Source organism: Schistosoma mansoni (assembly GCF_000237925.1).
Source record: "Schistosoma mansoni, WGS project CABG00000000 data, supercontig 0173, strain Puerto Rico, whole genome shotgun sequence".
Classification (NCBI taxonomy): Eukaryota; Metazoa; Platyhelminthes; class Trematoda; order Strigeidida; family Schistosomatidae; genus Schistosoma; species Schistosoma mansoni.
In genome coordinates this window covers 215,861-230,114 of record NW_017386059.1, presented here as the reverse complement: position 1 = coordinate 230,114, position 14,254 = coordinate 215,861, and the positions used below count along the sequence as shown (strand labels likewise).

Genomic DNA, 14,254 nt, shown 5'->3' with positions numbered 1-14,254 from the left:
TTGTATCTACTTTAACTAATATATTCCTGTAATAACGTCCTTTGTGTTGTACAGTCTTGGTCCATGGTCCCTTGATACGTACATGGGGCAATCCACGTAAGGTGCTGATCGCGAGGTGTGACTTCGGAGTTAGCTTGTTCGTTACACCGTTCCCGTATAATTCGACATAGATTATCAATGTTGATGGTCTACAGGCTCAATATAAACCACAATGTGCGAATTTGAAGTCAACTGAAAGGTGACACCATCCACGTTCAAGTTGACACAAATCATTTGAATTTGTTACCTAAACAGCTGATAATACCCTGTATTTAATAATGTGATGACTGGTGACTCCAGAAACCCTACCGCTCCGAGATGGACGCCTTCAGACACATTACTATATACATAAACACATTAATAACTACCAAATCCACTGGAATTAGTGCAGTCGAATGAACGTGATACTACGCCTTGAACACAAACGAATACCTGGAACCGCAACGGAATAACAAGAAGAAAGCTCAGAGAAAGCAGTAGGCTTGTAAAAGGTCGTGAGAGAGATGCTAAATATTGTATATATGTATGTAGAATTATGGTCTATTTCGTTATTAGTGCTGCTATAATAATAGACCTAATCATAAAATTGTAAATTTGTCATGATATAACTACCTAATCTATAAGATCTAACGTGAAAGTCACAACACACAAGAATGATCACGCTTTCAAGGTTGAGCCATGTCATTCAATGAATTTAAAGTCATTGAGTTCATTCTTGCCGTCTTCTTCATCGTTGGGTCTTTAACCGCGTTAAATCTTGAATGTTCGTTTCCACAGTTGTCTCGTCTTCAACCTTGAGGATTGTGTAGTCAGGGCTCAATGGCACTACACGTATGTACACAATATACACAATTGCTTGACACTAACCAGACACAACCAACGGATAGGATGGATGCCTTGGAGTAAGAAATTATTGTTATATTGGGAATTAATGGCACCAGGTTTTTTGTAAGCCACACTGGTGTTATTCTCGAAGCAGGTTCAGATAACCTGTATGGCAAGTCCACCTTTTGTTGATAAAACTGGAAGTATAATGACCTCAATAAGTATGCTTATGTCTGCACAATCACGCAGAGCGAAAGTATCAATTAAACTGGGCTACAGTATTCGAAGTGGTTCTTGATGAACATTCGTTCCAAAGTCGACCTTTAACAATTCCCTTATTTTGTATAGGCATTATGTTAAGATCCTGAAGGGAAAAGGAAAGGAGGGAGACCAAGGAGCACATTGTGTGGACAAATTGCAAGCAGACATCTAAAGAATTAAGTGATTAAAAGTAGCTTGAACGGATTGCCAAGGTTGGAGTCCGAGTGCGAATCTGGTTGGGAGACCCATGCTCCTTTATGAGGGGTAACAGACTTAAGCCAGAAAGTAAAGTTGTAAAACGTCGCATGCCTAAAAAAGATGACCTCGCGCTCCTACCGTTTTGCTTTATGATCTTAATAAAGACCTGGTCACTACTAGTCTGGTTTCTAGCTATCGATAGGACGACGGGTACCCGCTGGCACACGATCGATTTTATTTCCTTGTAAAAGTAAGCCTGGTTATCTTTGGCATAAATTTCGTATATACGTTTATATATATCGTTTTCCATCCCAAAATTTTCGTGTTCGAATCATTATTTTATCACATTATTATTATATAAATGTAATGGTCATATGACACACATCAGACTCAATCTAAGGTGAAGACTTGAGGACAAATGTAATTCGTTACTGGTGGAGATAGACACTCTTATGTCCATGAAAGTCCGATTTTCAGAATTCTATCGTGTTGGTCTTGAGTTGCGGTTTGCCCAAGTACAGAATTATTTCACGAGACACAATGTTAAATCTGAGGGAAATAAATACTGAGGTTTAATAATAATAATAATAATAATATATTTCTGCGAGGGCAGGTAGACGCCATTTTTACAGGAATGATCTACAAGTTACAACATATACTGGTTCACAGTATGCATCCCAAGCATGGCTGTTTGGTGAACATAATCTATAAAAGTTGATAGCAGTTCATTCGTTCACATATAATGTGTTTTCATCAAAATATTTTCCAAAGGGGCATCGCGTCCACGTTAAACACCAAATCCAATCTCGGCGAAATTGTGTTAGGATTTTGGGATTTTTGACTTAAGCTTGAAAGTTAATCCCGTATCCACGAAATTTTTGGCCTATTGAATTTTCTGTGCTTATTGAAATCACAAAAACAAAAAGAAGTCGTTCTTTCTTGCATTCCGTTTCACCGATCTTTTCACAAAAACTACCAAAATGGTAATCGTCCTATGTAATATCTTACCTGCTCCTCGTCAGATCTTTAACTTCTGGTCTATGAGTGCTATGTCCATTTTCTATGCTAAGTACACAAGAGATTTATCCCTGGATAATCCGCAGAGAAATTTGAATCCAGAGCACCATATCAACAGGAGTATGTCACTAATGGACGAAGGATATTTGACTGAGGTGAGTAATGTGAGCAATACATGCCGATGGAACTCATTTTTCTAGATTTTTCTATCAATAGAAGAAATTTGGATGGAACTTTTGTAGATAAACTCGCAACTTACGGGGTCCAAAACCCTCTGTTTAATTGGTTTGATGTGTAATACACGGTAATGTCTTAGGGCTTTTGCTCCTTTTAGTCTTTATCAATGATATTTGTGAATGTTTTCGTTTGGGTAACCCCTTTTTGTATACAAATGATCCTAAAGTAGTGTATTCATCTTCTCCTCATGAGCTCAACAATATTCAAAATTGCATCAGCATGGAGCTTAACAAGGTAGCACAGTGGTGTTCAAAATAGCAGCTGGAGCTGGATGGATATAATTCGGTGATACATCATTTAACTTAGATTTTACCAAAAATGGTGAAGTATTTTCTAGGTTACATACAGTAGTAGACTTTGGACATAGGTTCTCCTTCGACTTGTCGTTTACGGAACAGATATTGAAACGGACTTCCAAGTTTTAACGTCTTATAGGTTACATAACTCGAAAACGTTTTAACACTGAATCACGTATTTTAATGTACAAATTTTGTGTTCAACCACTCCCTGAATACTACACGTCTATTCTTAGTAGTGCGCGCATAAAGGATAAATGTAGGCTGAAGTCAGTACAGACGACTTACATTTCATATTCTTGGAACTGATTGTACCCTGACTTATAATTGTAGATGCAATAAACTCAGTCTCGACTCTTTATGGAGGAGGAGACTCAAACTAAATCTTATCTTTCTCTTCAAAATACTTAATAAACTATCCTTTACATCCAACCAGGCAATTGAACATGCAAAAGCTTCTCATTACGATATACGTAACTACTTGTCACAAGTACAACAAAAATATCCTAAATCATCTCTCTATATAAATTACTTTACCTGTAAGTTTCCTAGACTCTGGAATAATCTACCACAATCTATCCGTACGATAAAATCTCTCCCATTGTTTTTCGCTGCATTGATGCATACTGCTTCTCTGAAAGTGTATGGAGTGCTCTAGAGCCTGTAAGTGTATCTTACTCCACAAGTGAGATTAAAGGAACTTTAAATGTTTAACCACTTACCTGCTGTCACTTTACATTAACACTTTCACTAGCTTCTCTAACTCGTTTGAATAATATCTAACATGAACAATGGTAAACCTGACAGACATATTTTGGCAATCATTGTTTTGTTGTTCCGTGCTCTGTTTTCATTTTACTTTCTCTAGTTGTAGATAATTATCAATAATTCGTTCATGGTCCAGGAAATAACCTCAAATAACACCGTTCATAAACCAATAGGCAATCCGCTTAAGAAAAAATTGAAAGTTCCCTGCTGATGCATTGGATTGTTATAATACATGTCATAAATGTACTACTTAAACAAGTACTGAACTAGCAAACTTAGAATTATCTTATATCACATGTCTGTTCTATACTTCTAATGTTAGTAATTATATCATATTGGTCATCCCTGTAAACTGGCGTGAATTCTGTAATTATCTTTTTCAGAATGTATGTATATATTTTTATTACTTAAGATAATGCACATAGGCGATTGGCTCAACAGGCTAGAAGCTGGTCGACTGAAACATCGAGGTCTAGTGGGGCTGTGATCTATCCTAACTAGTTCTGAGAGTATTTCACAGACTAGACAAGACCATTGTCTTACTCCTTTTACAGCAATTTTTAAGGCTACACCATCCAATCAGTTCCGAGAAAAGACTGGAATACTACGTTGTACATCGTAATGAAACCAGATCTTTTCTCTTCAATTTAATGTATTTCTATCGACCTGATGAGTATCAAGAATTCTGGAGATTTATGGCCGAATATGAAAGTCACCATAAAATAACCAGTCCTGTCCGGAATTTCTGCTCGTTACGGGATCGGTTCCAAGAATCGGGAACAAGAATTTGATCGGTACTTCTCATACAGCGACCTATATAATCGCACTAAGGTGGCATCAGGTATGGTACCGAAATAGCAAACGTAAAAACAAAATATGATAACGATTACCTGTATGGCGTTCCCTTGGCTGAATGGACTACAAAGTAAGATGATTCCTTTCGTGTCAATCTGATCAGTCTAAAACGACTTCCTACAATGCAAAGGTTATATTGTACCCGAAGGATTAATAAACACAAAATGGACTGACAGCGTTTGAGCACACGCAGTCACTATTGTACTATGATGATGTTTAGAAGGCTGGAAATGTTTGGACGATCACCTGTGTAAAACAATACTTCTTCAATACAATCAGAAAAATAATGTTTCTTTCCATAAGGAACAGAGACTTTTAGCAATCCATACATTATCGACCGATCACAATGTAAGGGCCCTCGAAACAATGTTAGATATCATATGGAACTAAAAGCGAATAAAAGTCAGATCAATCTCGATATTGAAGAGTGGGTTTCAAATTCATAAATGTAAATAATATAGTAGTAAATATTGGAAACAAACAACAATAGGAACAAAGTATTCTTAGATACTGTCAACAACAGAAGAAACGACACATATATGGTAAAAACAAATGAATAAACATACGGAAAATATATCGATAAAATAAGTTTCTCATATATTCTTATATGTACATGCAAGTGAATTTTACAGTTATCAGAAAGCAGTAAAAGTGTGATGAGTAGGAGTATTTCAACGAACCAAGAACTCCCAAAACAGCGCAATTTGAATCCAACAGGACTAAGTCAGCACAAACGATTGGTTGATTTTAGAATTCGAAATCAGACAGTCATTAAATACAAAGGAATTATTGGATCATGCAAACATCACAACCACCAGAGCTTAAATTGGGCCGTAAGTTTCTGCAACCGATTGAATGTCTCCTTCGTAGGCTTATCATATATCTGTTCGGGTGTGTATTGGATGTAAACTTTGTAGGATCTAGAATATACTCATTAGCATTAGGATCAACAACTGAAATTGGAACAGATTCACCCGAGTCCTGGAATTGTACGTGATCAACATATCGGTTGTGTACTGGAATCACTGACATCTAGAATTTAAACCATAGATTTTCCAACATAATCCTTCCCCACAAAATAATGAAGGTCCTTATGTGTCGATGTTATGAAAATGTTGATGTTCTCAACTTGCGTTATATTTTCACATTTCACACTTCCACTATTATATGTGAGTGTTTTGGAATAGACACTAGCATAATTTGATGCAATCCATCATGTGAATTTGACTTGCATAAAAATATGATACATATTCCTTTCGCTTTCCATATTACAATACCCAAGTCCATTGTTCCAGTTATCAGATTATTATGCATAGATGTGTGTAATTAACACATAAGATTCATCTAGGCTTGATTCGCCTGCCAAATGATCAAATGGAAAATATGCGTCTACCTCATACCCATTGGGATAATCTTGGATTCCATTTGAATTTTCTGCCTGTGCAAACTTCATATCTGGGCAAACCGGTTCTCTGACTGATTAGGAAAAACTTACTATTCCCTCTGATCCATCATATCACTAACCAGGAATTCTACCCGACATACATCGGTTGTGTGAATACCCAACATCTGATACAATAACATCAGAAATGTGACCGGAATTCGACTCATTTGGAACATATTTGTCACATTCATTAGGAATGTCACGAGAGATAAACCCATTGTGAGGACAGATAACATGTGATGTGACATCGTAAAGACTGTAATCAGATTCAGACTAACTTGGAGGTTTTCCCCCACATCTAATTAAGCTTTAAGTAGAAATAAATGCGTCACTGGCAAAAACCACATCTCATAAAATAACATCACTTAACATATCTATCACATATTTGGAAATAATTTCATTAAAGTTCATGAATTATGGGAACAGCGCATACCTGGTAAAATAATATCAAAGATCTGATTAGAGTATCACTCATTTGAAACATTCGACTTAATAGGAACGGAATTACAAGCTTTAGCATTGATTGCAGCGAAGTGAACAGTGGTAGTACAAACTACCAGTGTGTGTTTAATCTTACCACATTTAAAGCATTAGGCATTACGAACTTCACATGAATTACATGAAGGAAATTCGCCACAGAACAAACTTGTTTGACCTGCATCGCAACTTCATAATGAATAGTTATCTGCATGAACTTAAGTACGTTGTAAGGTAGCGAAATTCTTGATGTCCTGACAAATCATTTTGTGAAATCTTCCACCTTTACAGTATTCAAAATTCGTAATTTTCACATGGTCTAGTGGCAGTTCCTTGAGCGTGGCATAAGGAAGTTGTTATATCTGTTAGTTGTACGCTTTATTCAGATCCTAAGCTATTCTGATAACCCCAGGCTAGAACTACTCAGCGACTTGAACACCAGTAAGAAGACACGAGTATGAGAGAAACACTTTACTGCAAGGATCATTTATGTACAGAAAATACAGGGGTTTTATAGTAATTAAGAGACCTTGAGTTTCCATAGTAGCAGTGTGTTAAACAGCCAATCAGGATCTCGTTATTTTAGTAGCATAGCTTCTAAGTAATCGCTGATTGGTTGGGGCTCTTTATGAGCCTCTGGAGGCTCTGATAGAGTTTACTGTAAGCCGACTTAACAGAAGTGAAATAGGCTTTTCTAGGAAATGCCAAGGTCTTTAATAAACTGTAGGCTTCCTTACCGATAAATATAAGGAAATGAGCTAAAATATTAATATCCTCATCATCCCCCTTAGTCATAGTCCAAATTTCGAAACTTTGCATGTAACCTTCAAACAAATCGAAACTTGAATGTATGTACAACTGTTCTATCGCGACACCAATGTGGTAATTAGAAGTATTTGAATTATTGTAAAAACTAGGAATCACAGAAATTATGTGATATAGACCAAATAGAACTAGATGAACACAAACGAAGTACTGTATTTAGAATTCAAAATCAGACCAACATCGAGTACAAAAGAATCGTTAGTTCATACAAACACTACATAATTAGTTGCGTAATTACATAATTAGTTCCAGCATACAAGAAAGAACTTGAAGGAATGACTCCTATGAACACTATCAGCAATGCAGTTGATGCGACCGAGATATTTTACGTTGAGAAGTGGAAGCAGTATGCGACAAATATTCATCTAAACCGTAATAAACGTGATTAAAACCAGTTATCGCAATAATTACATGTGTTCAATTACACGACAGTGACTGAAGAGAAAACCCTCGAAAAGCTCTATAAGTAACAGTGCTGAATATTAAGTGTGAACAAGTTTGTAGCAGTAAAAAATCCAGTTCCTCTAAAAATTCTACCCATCGTCTAAGACGTCGGTAAATGTTGTTGACTAGGCTTCCATCATCTTCACAAGTTGTTTCACCTACATCAAACTTCTTGCTGCTAGTGACACGAATCAGTCGGAAGAGCTTCCAGTAGTTACCTTAAACCACTGTTGTTTCTAACTCGCTAGCACGCTCTGATCACCAGGCTTCTCGGTTCTTACGCAAGCTTTGTCCAATTTCATTACATAGAAGTCTTTGTTTGTAGTCAAACTCGTGGTCAGCCGGAGTAGACCGACGAGCTTCAGTCAGTTGTGAGGAGCCCGAAGAAACCCAGTGCTTATAAGCGTGACCTTTCGCGAAGCCACAAGCAAATTTACATTTTTATGGCGTTGTGAGATTGCAACCAATGCTCGTCTCTACTTTTCGGTGAGTTGACAGCTTTGGACCTATCTCGGTTTGATATTTAGTTGCAACAAAAGCTGCAACCAATTCACTGACATTCATCCGTTTATGACGATGGAGTTACTGGCCACTGATACGTTAGGTAAGCTTAACGCAAACAAGAGCACGATCAGAATCAAGATAGGCATTCAATCACGCCAGCGGTAGCTGATCGCGGTGTAACCAGTCCCAGTCCACGTTTGAGATCCAGAGGGAGGACGCCAGGCAGCTTATCGGTGATGACTGCGCCGGTAGTTAGTGCTAGCCAGAAACTGGTTGTAGTCTGAGTACAGTTGCAGTAGACGGTTATGTTAACTAACCTGAGAGCAACAAATCCCCATCGATCACCTAGACGACTCTCTTCTGTATCTAGACGACCGACTCGGGCATTCAAGTCTCTGGTTCGCACCTCAAAATCTTTCGGACGCACTTTCTGTAAGAGAACATCTAACTGACTGTAAAACTCATCCGTGATCAGATACAGACCGCAATCTGTCGGAGTGTAGGTGATGATGAAAAGATATCGTCTCGCATACCGATTACTTCGCACTTTGATGAAACTTTCTAATCTAACAGCGCATAATCGACTGCTAATGGCGATTCAATCGATCTGTACTGTCGAGGCTCTAGCGCTGAGTGCGGCACAAGCAAAACTACACGAAGATGCCAGATAAACGCACGTTAAACAAGTTTTCCGAAGTAACAGATGGAGAGGGAATCTCAATTAGTTCACTAGAGTCTCGAGTACTGGTCTCCAATAGACAACATACATTGATGTTGAGACTTTCTAAAGGTATACCCTATCTGTTCTCCAATCAACACTGATCAGTGAACGTTGAAAGAGACCAGTTTGAATCGCATACGTGGTTTCGGAAAGGCCGGTTAAGTATTCGTAGTCGGTGGTAGCATTCAACTTTCGACCAGTCAGTAACTTGAGATCACTTAGACAGGACAGGGTTCCAACCATAGACGAGCTGCCTTATAAGTTGAAAAATATAAAACTATGGGTTTAAAAGGGAGTAGATATGTAGTGTGGTATAGAAGAAATAAAAACGAATGTTGTCAAATGATTGAGTGGATTTTATCTGGATGCAAGAATAATTTCTCCAGTAGTAATCCTCATTTGAATTGCAGTGGAGCTGGGATGCTACCTAGGCGCTCAAAACGAAGGTAGTTTTCTTAGGCGACCACTCCCTGAGAGGTCGCGGCACCACTAAAATGGTGAGCCCGGCATTGTCTCTCCCCTATTTAATCATATGGTCGAAGAAAGCGTTGTTTATCGATTGAGTGAGCTACGTTGAGTTCGTTCGTCGAAAAAACGGAGTACAGAAAGTTTTCCATCGACATAGTTTGCCATGTTAGGTCCGTCATTGGGCTAACCACTTCAGTGTTTCCCGTGTACATAACTCCGGCTAAATAGTGTGAATGATTTTTATTGAAATAAACATCCCTGCCATCTTCGTATATAATCATCGACTTAAATCGCATTAGTGAACAACGGAATCATATAAGTCAAATACAAGAATGAATTTTGTATATTTCATACACTCGTGGATCTGGGCAGACAATCAAGGAAACGAGGTGGAACGGATCGGAGAAGGCATGTGAGCCAACTCCATTTAATCAAGCGTTAATCGATATTTATATTCAGACAAAAGTAAGGTACAGACATATGATGAATAGGGTAAGCAATACACGCACACACGATCATATAAAAAGGTCAGGATTATTTAGCAAATAAGTGACAGGGTAAAAATGTGGCTTCAGAAGAATAGATTTGTCTGTCTAGAGACTAGAATAATCTATGTGGGTTGACATAGTACCAGCCACCATAACAACACCTTGACCGCGGGAGGGCAGTTAGTAGGACTTCTCTGGCAGTGGTTGTATATGCGACCTGCTTCGGTTTGGGCACCCGGGCAGTATCATAGCCCTCACACAAATCAAATAAGATTTGTGTGGCGCATATGTATTCGGTGCCTCTTTGTACCGATATTTATGTGTTCAAATAAATAAATAATAAATGTATATGCGAGGCCATGTGAGAGCATTTCGAGGGAAAGCGGGATCTCCCCAACCTCGGCCGTACCATGGAATTTGAGGGCAACAAAGAGAACATAAGAAAAGTTTAACAACTAATAAAATATCTTTAATAGTGTCAAATTGTCAATTGTGGAAATCAATCGCTACCGAGATCGAAAATAAACACGGACGATTAAGTTTGGATCCGTATGAATAGCCTGTATTGAAAACGATCCATTGTTTTAGGTTACATGTACCAAAGATATTTATGGTATCCAGTATATGGTCAGAGTGAATAAGTCAAGTTCTGAAAATACCTTGATTGAAATGATGGGTAATCGATATTTCTTAGATGTTCATTTAATTTACGTTAGAATAGAATTTCCTTTCCAATACGAATTTCAGTTAACAGAAACTATTTGTTTTCTAACTATTTATGAAATGATAAAAAAACTACTGTTTTAATTCACTCTTGTGCTTACCTAATTTACATTAAAATAATGACCTACGGAACGCAAATTTACTAAAATAGTTCATGTTCACGATAAATAATTATAAAATATTATCTTGATCAATTTTCTTTAATATTTACAGAATACTTCTTTGTATTATAAATACATATAATGATGTTCTCAAGGTAATATGCTGAACAGGATTAGATTTCTAACATCTGGAAAATTTATTTAGTATCACGATTCGATGACCTAAATAAAACGACTAGTGTTTCTATATATCCGCTGAACTTTTACGAATTTATTATTACACATTGGTCTCAGTTTAATTTTATGTATTCACAATACAAAGCTAGACTTTAAATGATGTATGTGTTCTTAGAAAAACCCGGTGTAAGTTATTTTCCGCTTTTGGATTCATTAAGAATAAATACAGAGTTGGTAGTAAGTTATTTTGACTCAGAATTTTAATAAAGTCACAGATATACCAAGGATTCATAAGTCCATGTTGTTCGGCCGAAAATAATGTGAGTTGGGGTGGCTGAATATGAATGTATTTTGCAGATAAACATAAGCTAAAATAGATAATTACATTTCATGAGTAACCACAGCATAACAAATCGCAATCAATATAAGTTTGATTACGTTATCACAACATTCGGAAAGATTTCATCTGTACTGCGTTTAAAAATGTCGAGATCGATTTGACACCCAATTTATATCAATCCTAAATGTATAGATTTTTAGGAATTTTCGGAGAAGTCTAGAAATGATGTGCTATTTTCATGCTTTTCGTTGCAACTGAATTTAATGACTGGATATTACTAAAATCACAAATTTCCAAAGGTATAACTAAAACTTTATAAGAGGAATTGATAGAAATCAATAATCGTGCAATGATTTCGATTGTCTTTACAGGAGCGATCTTTTATTAAAATTAACGGAACAACCAATTTTGAACAAGCATATCGTAAGGTATTTTCAAATCTTAAAGTGTATCAGTAATAAAATTAATATTCAATGGATTTCTACTAACCGTTTGTGGCTGAAATTAACAGGAAGATAACAAAAGAAATTTAGTTAAGACTAATAATATATACACATTATTACTGAGTTGGATTTATTAGAAAAGTTAATGGGATACCAAAATATAAAAATCAAGAGGTGATTAGTCAATAGTTGCTAGTACATCTGTTAGCTGGAATTACATCGTGAACTGATCTCATTCAAACAACCATTGAAAGCCTGAAAGTACTGGATAGATGTTTCGTTCTAATATAAAATTATTCATCCACAACCTCATCGAGGTTAAGCGCTCGTCGCGAAACCTGAAAGCTCAGGACTCGATTTCGGATGTTGTCGTGTACATACACAGCTTAGGAGTCCGATTGTAGAGTGGAACAGATATCTAATGCTAACTGGTTTTCAGTGATTATTTGAGATCAATGGATGCTATGAAATTCAACAATTTTTACAACTACCATATACTAACTAATATTAATTTTCATGGCTTAAATTATATGGAAGTTAAAAATGTAACCACGTGCGCTGTTAAGCAAATAGAATCAAATTATACTTAAATAAAGATACTAAGATTAATTAACATCGAAGAATAACTTTGGAAAAAAAATAATTTTTTGTACTCTATTGACAATTTTTTAAAATGAACTAACAATAGTATTTTATTTTGAGTTACTGAACTACGAGTAGGATAACTGGAGTTGATCTAATCATTGAGTCATGTAGACTTAAGTTTATAAAATAAACAATATGTTTGAGTGAAATAAGCATAAAATCTTATACTGACGGTGATATGGTTATCAAATTAAATAGTGTACAGCGACCGGTTCAAGCTTAGAATTAAATTTTGGAGAAAGTTAATCGTCACATGACAGGTTCACTACCGATATCTCTAACCGAATTTCAGACATAGTACAATTTTCAATATAATTGTAGACATAACTAGTTAATATTGCCCATCTACAGTCAGACAAAATCTGTTATTAATAATAATAGTAGTGCAGTTTGTAGGCGAAATGATAAACTGAAAAAATAGAAAACCTATTATGTATTTGAGTAATTACTTTTCTGGAATATCGCAGTTACACAGAAAACGTAGAAAGATTGTGCATTTAAAGAGAACAGTGATTCAAAATAAAACTGTACACAGTATGGGATAGTCTTGCTATCAAACTGTCATCAAATAACTCAAAAAATAATCTGGGAAATCAGATTTTCAGATTACACAAAGCATAAAACGTAGACGAAAGACTTAAACTGAAATATTTCAAACTAAAGCTTTTCACATTTTTATCATGTGAGAACAATGGATACCACCAGTAGTGAACTCTAGCTTACAACAGCATTTATAAAACTGAGTTGAAGAATCAAACGCCAAACGATCACACAAACAAATTTGATGAAAAGACTGATTTTCAGTAAAGTAAAAATTTCCTGCAATTTTTAAAATTCCGGTTACACTGAAAGATGTACGAGCATTAGGTGAGAAACCTTGAAATAAAGCATCACGATTGCTTTTTTCCTGACGATATTTAGAATTAAGTAAAGTCATATGTAATTTTACATTATTATCTGGACGATAAGACCCAGTGCTGGTTAGATTTTGTTCAGCAAGTAGATTGAATAGTTCATTGGCAATTGTTTGTAGTCTTTGTGAATCCGATGATTCCATCAGCTAACGTAAAGCAAAGTGATTAAAGACAAAACAGGAATAATCATTAGAGATGAAAAAAAGTTGTCAGTCTAAGCAAAATCATCATATTAGTCAACATATTCAGTAAATTACGATCAACTATCAATCAATCAGTCCTATGCAATGTACATGTGTATCGGTCAACTATGAAGTGCATTTTATTAGTTCCATTTTGCAATGAAGTGTGGAAACTGAGTCAATGTATAGTGCTCCCGAACTCCACGTTTTTCTCGACTGATTGACTAACTAAAGTTGGCTAATACGGTAAGATATGTATTAGCTGGAGTAACTCATTTCCATATAATCGGTAAAAATGACAAAGCATTCATCTTATATATCGTTTTTTTATACGGTATGCCACTTTTTAGTTGGAGAAAAATCAAATAAGGCGGACTAATAAACTGAGACTTTTAAGAAGTTAACAGACTGATATTCTCGTACTTCTTTCCATATAATCACTCCAATTTAATTTCTAGGAACTTTTCTACAGAATGTTTGTAAAAGTGTATCGCAATTAGAGTATATTTCACATGCTAGTCACTAATATCATGCCCTAATGGTAACAAAAACCAGCTGAACAAGCCGAGACACAAAAATCTAATATTCTGAAATTTAACATCAGACTATTCAGTAGAATAATAAGGAACAAATTATATATATATATATATATATATATATATATATATATATATATATATATACTCGGCCTTCGGTAACATTTTGTATGAGATCAGATGACACCATTTGACTGATCAATCCCAAGTAGGTAGAGGAGTTCAAATCTAGGAACTCAATGATCGAAAGCTAAATACCTTAATCAGTAAGCAATCGAATTAGATTATTCAACAATTTAGTGACAATTTATTCAAGTCTCATTCAT

General features: G+C 35.9%; 2 protein-coding genes across 2 annotated transcripts in view; both read right to left on the bottom strand.

Moving 5' to 3' along the window:
- Smp_153120 (hypothetical protein) overlaps positions 1 to 4,827 on the bottom strand; it is a gene marked incomplete at both ends in the record, with an annotated part of 35,070 nt that extends 30,243 nt beyond the window's left edge. Inside the window, one exon of the mRNA XM_018796320.1 lies at positions 4,759 to 4,827. Coding sequence (XP_018646890.1) covers positions 4,759 to 4,827 — 69 coding nt within the window. The remainder of the gene's footprint in view (positions 1 to 4,758) is intronic.
- A 7,888-nt stretch (positions 4,828 to 12,715) lies between these two features.
- On the bottom strand, positions 12,716 to 13,358 carry Smp_057630 (hypothetical protein). The gene has a single exon (XM_018796309.1). It carries the CDS (start codon positions 13,351 to 13,353, stop codon positions 12,964 to 12,966), a length of 390 nt encoding a protein of 129 aa, XP_018646889.1. The 5' UTR covers positions 13,354 to 13,358; the 3' UTR covers positions 12,716 to 12,963.
- Between the last annotated feature and the right edge of the window lie 896 nt (positions 13,359 to 14,254).